This window comes from Micropterus dolomieu, linkage group LG13 (assembly GCF_021292245.1).
Source record: "Micropterus dolomieu isolate WLL.071019.BEF.003 ecotype Adirondacks linkage group LG13, ASM2129224v1, whole genome shotgun sequence".
Classification (NCBI taxonomy): Eukaryota; Metazoa; Chordata; class Actinopteri; order Centrarchiformes; family Centrarchidae; genus Micropterus; species Micropterus dolomieu.
The window spans coordinates 10,981,139-10,993,682 of NC_060162.1; the positions used below are offsets into that span (position 1 = coordinate 10,981,139).

Consider the following 12,544-nt stretch of genomic DNA (forward strand, 5'->3'; position numbering starts at 1 on the left):
GTAATTGTAACTCACTAACTTGTAACTTTGTATACAAAATCAGACTGATACTACTAGGAAACATCTGCTGTTCCAGCGGTAAATGTTCCAGTGATGGCGCAACAACCTGACAATGACTTACTGCACTCCAGCCTAATTATATTGATCCTGTGTGGTGGCATAATCACAGCCTCTCATCCTCATGTAACAGAATCCTATTCACACCTGATATAGAATGCAGGTGGAGAAGACCCGTATTTGTTCAATCTATCCTGTGCAAGATGAATTTTACGCTACCTTCTTGATGATGATGTGTCCCTTCCTATGTTATTTAAACACCTTCTCCACTAACAAGATGTAGTCAGTCCTAAAAAAATGGCCCTGGGTTGGGTGGCATTCCTTCTGTTTGCAGCGTTTAGTGTAGTGCTGGAAAATATACAGGCCTTGAATGTGTCTCAAAGATGTATGGAGGATAACGATGCGTTCCTCTGGGAAATTAACCAGGACCGACCGAAGGAATATGCTGTTTCCAGTAAGTGTTGCTGACCTTTGAAAGGCTTTTTCTCACTGTTTTAAGTTGTAGAGACACTAGGGAGTCTACAGAGTCGAAACTGGGACCAGCTGTTCTTTTAGAGGGGCCAGTTATATTAAGTTGAAACTAAGCTCATTATAGCCATGGAGTGGATCAGAAGCCAAGTCAAATCATGCCATCTAAAGAAAACAGCTATAAAACATTACAATAGCAGATTAGTACCTTTCGACTGTGGTGTAATGCAGCAAACAGCATTTTAACAGCTTTTAGATGAAAGACTTATGTTCACTTAAAATAAACAACAACAAAAAAAAACAATGCACATATATTTTTTTCTTCAATACAAAAACATATACAGTTATATACTTAAAAGCTTAAAAAAAATGTAAGTTCACATTCACATCAAAAAGTATCAAATACATGACTTACTGTGTCTTATCCATCTAGATGTAGGCCTACAAAAATTGCCTACATAATAATAATAATAATAATAATAATATTGCTAACTAAACCAATGATATTTAGTATTATAATTATTAATATGAATAATATTGTTCTATTCTTATTATTTGAATGTTTAAACTCTTTATTTTACATCCTTCCTCAGTTTAAAATGTATATTAATTATTCTTTAAATGGTCTGATTTTATTTTAGCTTTCTACAAGCACTTTGAGATACATTTTCTATATGTAAAGTGCTATACAAATAAAGTACATCCTCATTATTAGTAGTATTATACAGAACAGCTTTACAAAAACTAAATTAATTAATTAATAAATTAATTCTCAGAAGGAAGTAGCAGAATTTCTCAAGCTTATTCACAAATTAGGCTACAAACACTATACAGGTAAACGAACAAACTGTCAGTTAACATTAAATGGAAAATTGGGAGAGATTAGATTTATTTTGCAAGCTCTATCACTGTAACTGCACACTATAATAACACAGCTAAAGTGAAGATGAAATGAAATAAAATGAGACAGACAGCGGGTGTATCTGACTTACCATGAATATGAAGTACTCCACATCCATGTCATACACTGTAATGTCCTTTACACTTGTTGCTCAGATGGTCATTAAGTTTTTTGCTAACAGAACTCCTGGTCTCCTCTTTATCTAGCTGCTAGCTAACTTGTCTCCATAGACTGTATAAAACAAGCTTGTCTCACAAAAACACGGTAAAGTTAGCTAGCAATTATTAATTATTAAAAACAAGCTAACTTTTCTTTCATTTAAGTCTCTGCTGTTTGTTGTGAGGCCAGACCATAACTGCCTTCAATATTTACTTTTAACTTTTAAAGTTTATTTAACGGAGATCTGATATTTCACAGTTTTAAAATATAAAGTCATAGTGACCACATCTGATTGTTTCATACTTAAGCTAACTAGTATTCAAAGTATATGCCACCTTCACCTATCTGCCTTTCCGTATGGGTGCAACGCCGTTTTTGGCCACATTGACTGGATTTCATAGACCGGCCGTTACAACCCATAGAGGCGCTGTTTCACTCAATTGAGGCGACTAGATGGAAAAAATCGGGAAGAAATAACGTGTGTGTTATGTGTCAATGACATTTTAAAATGTGAGTGGCAGTAACTGAAAGTGAAAACTTAATTTATGCTGCATGACATCTGGCCCTTGATTAGCCAATAGCCTGCAACAAGACACTTAACCCCTTGTTTCTCCAGAGGCGTGCAACCTCTGACATACATAGCAATTGTAATTGTAAATTGTAAATCGCTTTGGATAAAAGCTAATGACTAATTATCATTATCATTAATTATCACAACACATTGTCCCACTTATAGTCTAAAATAGTAAGTGCAAGGAGTTTGAATTTGTCTTAACTTTAAAAGGGTTAGAAAGAGTCACCAAAATTGATACTCTTGAACCAAGGAAAGTAGACAGCACCCTTGTTGTGCAATCACAATCAAGCATCAATATTAATTTGACATGTTTTATTTTAATAAGGCTCTCTTTTTATCCAAAGGGACTGTGTTGTGTTGTGTTGTGTTCTTTGCAAGTCTAAGTTGCATTGCTGTTTGGTGTGTGTGTGTGTGTGTGTGTATTTTCAGTGTATGACGCATTTGGAAAGATGGGTAGCAATGTTAAAGGAGGTAATGTCAACCGGCCTGGCTTGCTGCAGCTGTGTCGCTCTGCCCATGCTCCTACCTTCTCTGGACAGTACTGCCAGGTGTTCCTTAGACAGGTAACCAGAAAATATTTGATTGTCTTCCTGGCAGTTGGTTATAGTTGGTGATTTTGAACAAAGTGTTTTTACTACTGTAGGGAACAGTCCAGTACTTTGTGGGTGTTTGTGTTCCTGACTCCTGTGAAGAAGAGGAGGTGCAAATGCTGGTGCTGTACGGTCAGTGAAAATCTGTTTTCTCTGGACTCATTGCAGTATCATTCCAATACTACTTTGTTTAACTTGTTTTTCACCTTTTCTAACAGGGAGACTACAGTTTAGTCAGACGTCCCTCATTCCCCCTTTACCTCCCATCCTGGTCAATCAGTCCACTCAGGAGATGATCATGACTCACTGTTTGTCTGACACCATTGCCCCTGATGCATCAGATGTCACCTGCCTGTAAGTATAAGATTGGACTTCTTTTTTTTTACCCTACTACTGTCTTATATGCATGTGCACTTGTAACTTAACTCCCTCTGTTTTTGTCTTTAAAAAAAAGGAATATTTGAGTCTCCTAAAACAGATAATTTTTCTCTGGCAGGTTTGTGTGTTGTGTAATGGTAGCAATTCCTCTTGCGGCTACCCTGTTTACAGCTATGATGAGATGGCAACAGAAAAAAGAGGTCAAACCAACAGTAGAGTCATTCTGTTTAAACACTGGCCTCAACCTTTATGGGACCCTGAAGACCAACGGCTCCTCCAGCGAAATTAATAGTAGCACTTTAGAGGAAAATGGTAAGTATAATGTCCATCATATGTGAGTACATGGTACCCAAAATTTACTTTAAACTATTCAGTTCTGCTGTGATTGGAAGATAAAATAGAGGGACAATGATAACTAAATGTTCAACACCGAAAAGTTATATACTCTACAAAAAAAAGTTATATGTGGAGTTTATATTCAGACATTGCTTAATTGAATATTGTCTCATAGACTGCACCAGGCACACGACACTGTGCTTTTCTCGAAGCTGTGTGTACCGGTACCTGCAGGTGTTCTCTCTACAAACTACCACCCAGGGCATCTTTAGCACCTCCTCATCCATCCCAGGAGGAGGCTACTCCTGCCTGAATGGCATCCGTGTTCTCAGCCTGCTGTGGATCATATGTGGACACTCTGCACAGTTCCCTGTAATAAACAACCTCGGTATGACAAGACTCACTGCCACTTGCTCACTCAATCTGCAAGACATTCACTTAATCACATATTACACTGTATTGCATCTATTACAGATAACTACAAAAACTGGAAGAACACAGTTGAAAGCAGCCCTCTGTATGTGCTTACCATCAGCGGACCTGTGTTTCTGGCTGTAGACACCTTTTTACTGCTCGGGTGAGAGTGACACAGGTTTAGGCTAAGTTTGAAACAATGATGGATTTACCATGGTGCGTCTGTAAAAAAAAACAACTGTATTTTGAGTTTTAAGTTGCCTGTTTTAGCCCTCTTTACAGCAGATTGTGTGTTCTAGGGGTCTGCTTAGTGCAAGGTCTCTGCTGGGCTCCATCAACAGAGCTGAAGACAACCTGAGCACCAGTTTGGTGGCCAACTACCTCTTCAAGAGGATTAAAAGGTAATGCATGATGATCATTTCACCAAATTAAGTTATTTATTATTATAGTTAGAAACGGATTTAGAAGCTCTTCATTGTATGTGTGATCTACAATTAATGTATATGTGAAATGTCTTTGTGCTTCCTTTGCTACAGGATTCAACCACTGCATATGTTTATTATGAGTCTAACCATTGGCCTTATCTCTCTGGTCCAGTGGGGACCCTACTGGTTCCCATTTATAGATACAGTGATGGATTGTAAGACTTACTGGTGGGCTAACTTACTATTGATAGGCAATCTCCTCCCAGTCCACGAGATAGTAAGTTAAACGGGTAATTTAGGCCTACATTCTATTTAGTAGCTGCAATTTATTTTGACATATTTGACCTATATCTTAACATTTACCTCCTCAGTGTATTCCTTGGACTTGGTACCTATCTCTGGACTTCCAGTGTTATGCCACCACTCCTTTGTTGGTCTATTTTTACAGACTGTACGTACTTTCATATGATTCTAAAACATTGCAACATTTTAGTCCTCAATCAGATTTCTACCTTGTCAAAAATACATTTTGAATCATGGCCACCACTGGGGCCATTTCACATTATAACAATTTTTGTTCTACAATCTTCCTGTTGTTTGTTTATCAGAAACAGAGGTGTGTTTGCAGTTGTTTCTGGAGGTCTTCTGCTGATGACCACTGTGACCAGTGCTGTTATAACTGCACTTCTACAGCTGCCAGTCTTTCAACCGTCTACACTGTAAGACTTATATCGTGATGTAGTACTAATGCAAACTGCTAAGGAACCATGTGTATGAAATATAAGGTGACAAGTCAACTAATCTAATGCTAAAGAGAGTAAAGGCCAACTAGCCATTCCAATTGTTTTTTTTATAATTCTTTTTTTATTTGTTTCTTTACTTTGCAGGAAATCTGAGAATTATGTCTTATATTACTATGTGAAACCCTACACAAGATATGGGCCATTTTTAATAGGTGTCTTGACTGGAATATACTTGACAACAAAGAAGCATCAGCTGTTAAAGCAAAAGGTGAGAACATCTGATAAGGTTGACAGAGATCCCAGCCAAACTCACTAGACACACCTTATTGTTTTAATAAATTTGAACACACAATGCTCTTCTGTGATACTATTGAGCCAGACAGACTCTGTACACATACAAGCTGCCATTATACGCATGTGCTTATTGTGTCTTGCTGTTGCTCCAGTGGCAGGCAATACTTGGTTGGTTCTGCTGTTTGTCACTCATGGCTGTGTTGGTTGGATTGGCATACATCCTGAGGGAAACCCCAGCCTACCCATCTGTGCCTCATGCCCTCTACCAGGGACTGCACAGACAGCTCTGGGCTCTGGCTGTTACCTGGATCATACTGGCTTGTGAGGAGGGTTACGGAGGTAAACAAATTTTTGGGATAAAACAATATAGAATTTAAAATAAATAAAAACTATTCACGTATTATACTAACAGCAATGACAGTTTAAGAGCTGGATACTGTACAATTTGGGGGATATTTTCATTTTTAGCCTTAGACATTTTTAACCCTCATCTACCTCTTTACATTATACAAAACCAAATTAGTGATATTATCTACAATATGTTAGATATGGCTAGAATTTTAGTTTGACATTCAATAGACTGTAAAGAAGTAACAGTTATGATGTTATGTCAGAAACGTCTACATATTGTGTTGCAGAGATATATACTGAAGTTAGCATGCTAACACCTCCCAGAGGAAAAATCCTTTGTTCAGAATAGTCTTTTCTTTAACTCTTGAGAAAACACTAAGATCTCATTAGTATATCTTTTGGAGATCACTCCAATCTGAATTGTTGCTCCTAAAACCCCTTAGGAGAAAAGGATTAGATGAAGAGAGATTGAGGTTTTGAGACTTGGGTAAGACAAATGGATACTGAATTGAGATTACAATAGGAGATTAGAAGTCACAGGTGAGATCTCATCATTGTATCTTTTTGAGATCACTCCAATCTTAAATCTTCTTCCTAAAACCCCTTAGGAGAAAAGGATGAGATGAAGAGAAATTGAGTTTTGAGACTTAGGTAAAACATATGGATACAGAATTGAGATTACAATAGGATAAATGGAAGTAACAGATGAGATCTCATCATTGTATCTTTTTGAGTTCATTAATGTCTTGCTTATTGCTCCTAAAAAGCGGTTGGGAGAACTGGGGAGATGTTTGTGAGCTTGATTGTATTACATTACTGTCTATGCATGGAGAACCGTGCTGCCCTGAACTGGATTTGAACCCTACTCCTGCTGTTCAAAGGGCGACAACAGAGCCGCTACGCTAAAGTTAATTGTAAAGGATTAACTTACTTTAAATAGAATACAATTTTCCTTTACTTAAAAGAGAAAAAATACCATATCCACAATTAAAGTCATCAAAGTTCTACTCAAGTAAAAGGTATAAAAGTATTGCATAGTGAATGTACTTAAGTATCAAAAGCAAAAGTGTTTATTTTGTATGACAAATACATGTTGTATCTCAGTTCTTGCGTGCATTCGGTCCTTAATGAATTAATCTCTAAAAATTATGTCAAAGTATTGGGTGTTCCAGTTATGCTGGCTGTGACCTTAACAAATTGGACATGAAATTTGAATGTCAAAATGTATTTTATTTTTCTCAGTAACTTTTAACAGATAATAAACAATAAATATAGGCGAGTAAAAGTATAAACCCCCATAAAAAGAAAATCCTCAACCTCAACATTTGACGTAAGTAAAGTACTTGAGTAAAATAACCCCTCAATGGGGTTAAACTAAGAAATATGTTGGAGTTTTTTTTCTGATCCACATTCTGGAGACTGAAATTACACTTATTTAAGATACTGTAGAGATCTCATCTAAGACAGAGATGAGTTTTTTGCTCCTGAGGGGACTATGAGAAAACTAAGACATATTTGAGAAGAATCATGAGATCCCAGGAGTCATAGCTGAGTTTTCTTTGAGCTCTTTCTCTGATCTCATGGTCCAATGTTCAGGAGACTTCAATAAGACTTATTTAAGATAAGTTAGAGATCTCTTGTTTTGATCAGAGTCAGACAGAGATGAGTTTTTTGCTCCTGAGGCCAATATGAAAAAACTGAGACATATTTGAGCAGAATCATGAGATCCCAGGAGTCATAGCTGAGTTTTCTTTGAGCGCTCTCTGATCTCATGGTCCAATGTTCAGGAGACTTAAATTAGACTTATTTAAGATCAGTTAGAGATCTCTTGTTTTGATCAGAGTCAGACATAAATGAGATTTTATATTGTTGTTTCTCCTGAGATGAATTTGAGAAGTGGGAGAAAAGGCCTTTGGTCTCACCTTGGTATTAAAAGCAGCTCATTTGTGTCTAGGAGAAAAAAAAAAAAGAGATCTCATCTTGGATTTTGCTTTCCTATGGGCTAGCCCATTCCCATCCTGTCTCGTAATACCACTTGGGTCTTGAGAGGTGATAGTCCGATAGTATAGCTTAGGCTACCCCTGTCATTTCAGCTCTCTTAGTTTCAAAATGTCAAAAAAAGAAAATATTCTTACACCTATTTACTCAGCCCTCATCCATTGCTGAACCCCTTTAGGTGTGAGAGGGCGCTGGCGTGTCTGTCACCGCTTCTCATGCTCACTAAGAATACGCACAACTCCATCTACTCTGCGATTCTACTCCTGCTGCTTTTCTAAACTGGTTTTCTACGTTACGCTACTAGTTGGATTCACTTTCTCACACTCTGCAACTTTTTCTCTGTGTCCTCTGAGTACGCTACTGGATCTGCTAAACCAGTGGCTTTTTCCAGCTGCTACACTACCTTACAGAGTGGTCAACAGGCTACTTCCAAACCTTGGCTTTATTTTGACGATCCCCAAACTGCCAACAGCTGTAATTACCACTGAAAAAGGCTTGATCCTCCACAGTAGTCTCTTTTGAAGCTTGGCCGTGATTCTCTGGTGGATGGCCTGTGGCTTGTAAGCTAACGCTAGCTAGCGTTGGACAAGGTAGTGGTCTCCTCCGGCGTCATGGCTTTCATAAGGTACTCCTCTTTGGAACTCAAGAATCTCACCTCGCACATCGTACCGAGTAACGTTAACCTTGAGGTGATTAGATCTCTCCGTCTCCTCCCTATGTGCACAGGGCTGCCTGAAATAAGTTTGTTTTCATGAAGACATCCCCGGCTACTCCAGCTATTCGGTGTATCACTCAGCGACAACGTCATCAGAGTAAGCCGTGCCTACATTCATTTAACCTACGGCCCTTGGAACGGGCTGTTGATGTCATCCCCCATGCCAATACATCTGTCCATAAGTCTGCCTCATTTATGCTGCTGAACAGTCGCTCACTAAATAATAAAGCGCCACTCATACACGACATCATAACTGACAGGAAACTGGATTTTCTGTGTCTGACTGAAACTTGGCAGAACCAAATGAACTTTCTTGTACTTAACCAAGCTACCCCCCAAGGCTATAGTTACATTCAAAAGCCCCATAGTTCTGGACGTGGTGGGGGATTGGCTGTCATACATCATGCAGATATCCAGATAAAATTTTCAGTACACGCCTCTTCATTTGAGTGCATTCACTTTGCTCTGTCTGTGTCTCTGCAGCTACAAGTGGTCCTTGTCTATTGCCCGCCTAGGGCATCTGCTGTTAAGAGCCAACAACATCAACCTAAACAGCTAATTTCTACTATCAACCGCCTACTCTGCCCACCTGACCCTCCACAACCATCTGACACTGCTGGCCTATGCTCCAGGTTCCTGGAATACTTCCATAAAAGGGTAGAAACCATCCACCAGCAACTGCAGTTGTCCAGCTCCTCCCACCCAACTACACTACCACTGCTGGACACAAACTCTTCAACTGTCTTTACACCGCAGGACTGCCTCTCCTCTTTCTCCCCACTCAAAACAGCTCAAGTTCTTGAGCTAGTGTCAAAAGCAAAGGCCACATCCAGGAAACAGGATCCTTGGTCAAGGCATGTCTTCCAACTCTGGTTCCCACACTGGTCAACATCATCAACACCGCGCTGTCTTCTAGGGTGGTCCCCACCAGCTTTAAAACTGCTGCGGTGATCCCTACACTTAAAAAACCTGGCCTGGACCCAAATGATCCAAACCACTACAGCCCAATCTCCAACCTACTTTTTATATGCAAGTTATTGGAAAGAGCTGTAGCTGCCCAACTCAACCACCATATGCTACATTACAACCTCTACGAGCCATTTCAATATGGTTTCAGGACACATCATAGCACAGAAACTGCCCTCATTAAAATCACAAATGACCTTCTCATGGCAGCTGATTCTGACCATGTCAGCATCTTAATTCTTCTCAACCTCTCTGTAGCCTTCAACACAGTCCCCCACTCCATTCTTCTCACTCGCCTCTCCGAACTCATTGGCCTCACTGGTACTGTGTATTCCTGGTTTCAATCCTATCTCACCAACAGTCAACAATACATCACCCTTAAGGGCATCTGCTCTGACTTGGTGCCAGTCTCACACGGCATGCCTCAAGAATCGGTGCCTGGCCCACTACTATTTAATGTCTACATGTTACCTCTTGGGATGATCATCCGGAAACATGGACTGCACTTCCACTGCTACGCTGATGACACCCAGCTCTACATCAGCACTAAAGCTCCTACTCCCCTTCCATTAGTGCCACTTATCAATTGCCTGAAGGACATAAAGAACAGGATGAACAGTAACCTCCTCAAACTGAACAAAAACAAAACAGAACTCATGGTTTTTACCCCGCAGTCACTTCTCAAAAAGGTTGGTGACATCACACTGGATGTGGATGACTGCTCAATCTCTGCATCCCCTCAAGTACGCAACCTGGGCGTCATCATGGACTCCACCCTCTCCTACCATTATGTTCAGAACTCTGCGGCTAGGATGCTGACCCACACAAAACTTGGACTGCACATCACTCCCATCCTGAACAAGCTTCACTAGCTGCCAGTTAAGTCCCAGATCAAATATAAAATCCTCCTCCATCCCTACTCCATCCCTACACTCAGTCACGGTCCCTGCGGTCCTCTGACACTGTCCCTAATTCCAGACTCTGGACATTTGGTGACAGAGCCTTCTGTGTCGGTGCACCATCACTCTGGAACAAGCTTCCTCTGGCAATCTGCTCTGCCTCCTCTCTAATAACCTTTAATATCCAGCTTAAAACATACCTTGGGTTTGTGAAAGGAGCTATATAAATCAAAGTTATTATTATTATTATTATTAAAAATACAATCGTACACCTTCTGAATTCAAGTTTCTCTCTTTCACCAAAGTAATTGCCTTGTTACCTCATTGTAAAGCATTTCTCCAAAACTTAATTTAACAAAATAAACTCACCAAAACTATCTTGGTTAGGATCAGGACCGCTGAGCTAACTAGTTAACAGTTGTTAGCAGCAGTTATGACCTGATATGCTGCACCCTATTTGTTTTTGTATGAATTCGACAGGTGGAGTGTAGTCTCAATTTTTACACATTGCACCTTTAACAAATGTGAATACAAATACAGTAGCAGCTTGCTACTTGCTAAATGAGTAAAAGCTAGACTTTTATACATGAATATGTTTTATTTTATTGTTTAAATCTTCTCAATCTCTCACTGTTTCTCCAGGTTTTATCAAGAGCCTGTTGTCATTGGGTTTCTGGGTTCCTCTTTCCAACATCAGTTTTGCCTGCTATCTGACACATCCTGTCTTCATCATCCTCTACATTGGCTTGCAAGAGACCCCACTCCACTACACAGACATCAACTTTGTAAGTACTTCTGACAGCACATTTCATTCAATTTCATCAAGCCTGATTCTGAGGTACAGTATTTCAGATGTGACCACTATTTGGCTGTGTTTCTGCATGCCCTTTTTAATATAATGTATGCTATTGTATGTCTCTTCTTTAGATGTACTTGTTCCTTGGCCACCTGGTGCTTACGCTGGTGATCAGCTATGTGTTAACTGTGCTGGTGGAGAAGCCCTACCTCCTCCTAAAATGGACTAGTACATAGAAATAAATCCAAACTACTTGAAGGATCCAGTTAACGCCCCTTATCGTATATTTCCTTGTGCCTTGTAAGCTATGCCAGTGTGCTTGTTCAATTCCTCTTTTGTTAAAAATAAACCTGTTTGCTGAATGGTTACTATTTTTACAGTGTAACTAATGTTGTTCAAAAGTTTACAGAGGGTAACACACTGCAGATAACACAAAATTAAGTTGAGATTATCTTTGAAATCAACAGCATTCAGGGAGAGAATCAAAATCCATATTTTGTGAAACTGAATTGGTTTTCAGGTTTATGATTTCACAGATATAACATTATATCATCTGCATATAAAGATATTTAGTGTTGTCTTGTGTTTTTTTGGGTTGTCTATATTTTGCCCATCACCACTGAATCAAAGATAAGATTAAAAGGGCAAATAGTTGTGGAGAAATGTGGCAGGCCTGACCTCCTATTTTAACCAGTAGCCAAAAGCTTATTAAAATTCCTATTAAAATTTCGACATGTTATGTATATTATTTTGTAATTTATTAACTGCACAGATGATCTTGAGGAGTCTTTCAGAAGATCAGAATTACAACTATACATGCTGCTCTTGAATACATCTACATAAATGGTGGTGAAAACCTGTGCGCCTGAAAACTGACTCACACCATTCCCTATGTGACAAACTCTTCCGATAAGATACTGTATAGCAATGAGTACATTCATTCTTCTAACTTCTCAGTTTATGTTATACAGGTCAGAAACACGGTCTTCGAGTGTCACTGTCATGGAGAGCATTAAAAATTATTCACATTAGAAGTTATGAAAAAAGGACTGAGATAGCAAAAAAGTTCTGCCCTCTTGCAGAGGACAAGACTAGTGTGACTGGTTTCCAGTTTATCATATTCCCTTGCCATGACCTAGGTGCATATGTGTCATGTCAAAATTTTTAATTATTATAAAAATACAGAAGCAATCATCCATTTTAATAACAACTAGGGCCAAGAAAGCAGAGGAATTAGAGCAAGCTGTATAATACGGCCCATTATACAGTTCAGGAACAGAACCACACCTCTCTCTCTCTCTCTCGGACAGCGATCTATACGAACATCAGTCTGATGGTCTCTGAATCGCCTCTGTCCATATCCACATCCACTCCTACTCATCAACGGAGACCACGCTCCGTTATCCAAGTTCCTCAGCACCGCATTGTCCACTATTTTTCATCCAGCAGCTCTAGAGCGACTCCACCTAGCACATACAGA

General features: G+C 39.3%; 1 protein-coding gene across 1 annotated transcript; it reads left to right on the forward strand.

Annotated features, from left to right (window-relative positions):
* The first annotated feature begins 432 nt into the window (after positions 1-432).
* oacyl (O-acyltransferase like) lies at positions 433-11,300 on the forward strand. The gene is made up of 15 exons (XM_046067630.1): positions 433-511; positions 2,589-2,722; positions 2,803-2,881; positions 2,968-3,103; positions 3,246-3,443; positions 3,649-3,851; positions 3,938-4,040; positions 4,177-4,278; positions 4,414-4,579; positions 4,674-4,753; positions 4,911-5,021; positions 5,190-5,313; positions 5,492-5,678; positions 10,911-11,053; positions 11,196-11,300. Exons 1-15 carry the CDS (start codon positions 445-447, stop codon positions 11,298-11,300), a joined length of 1,938 nt encoding a protein of 645 aa, XP_045923586.1. The 5' UTR covers positions 433-444.
* The last annotated feature ends 1,244 nt before the right edge of the window (positions 11,301-12,544 follow it).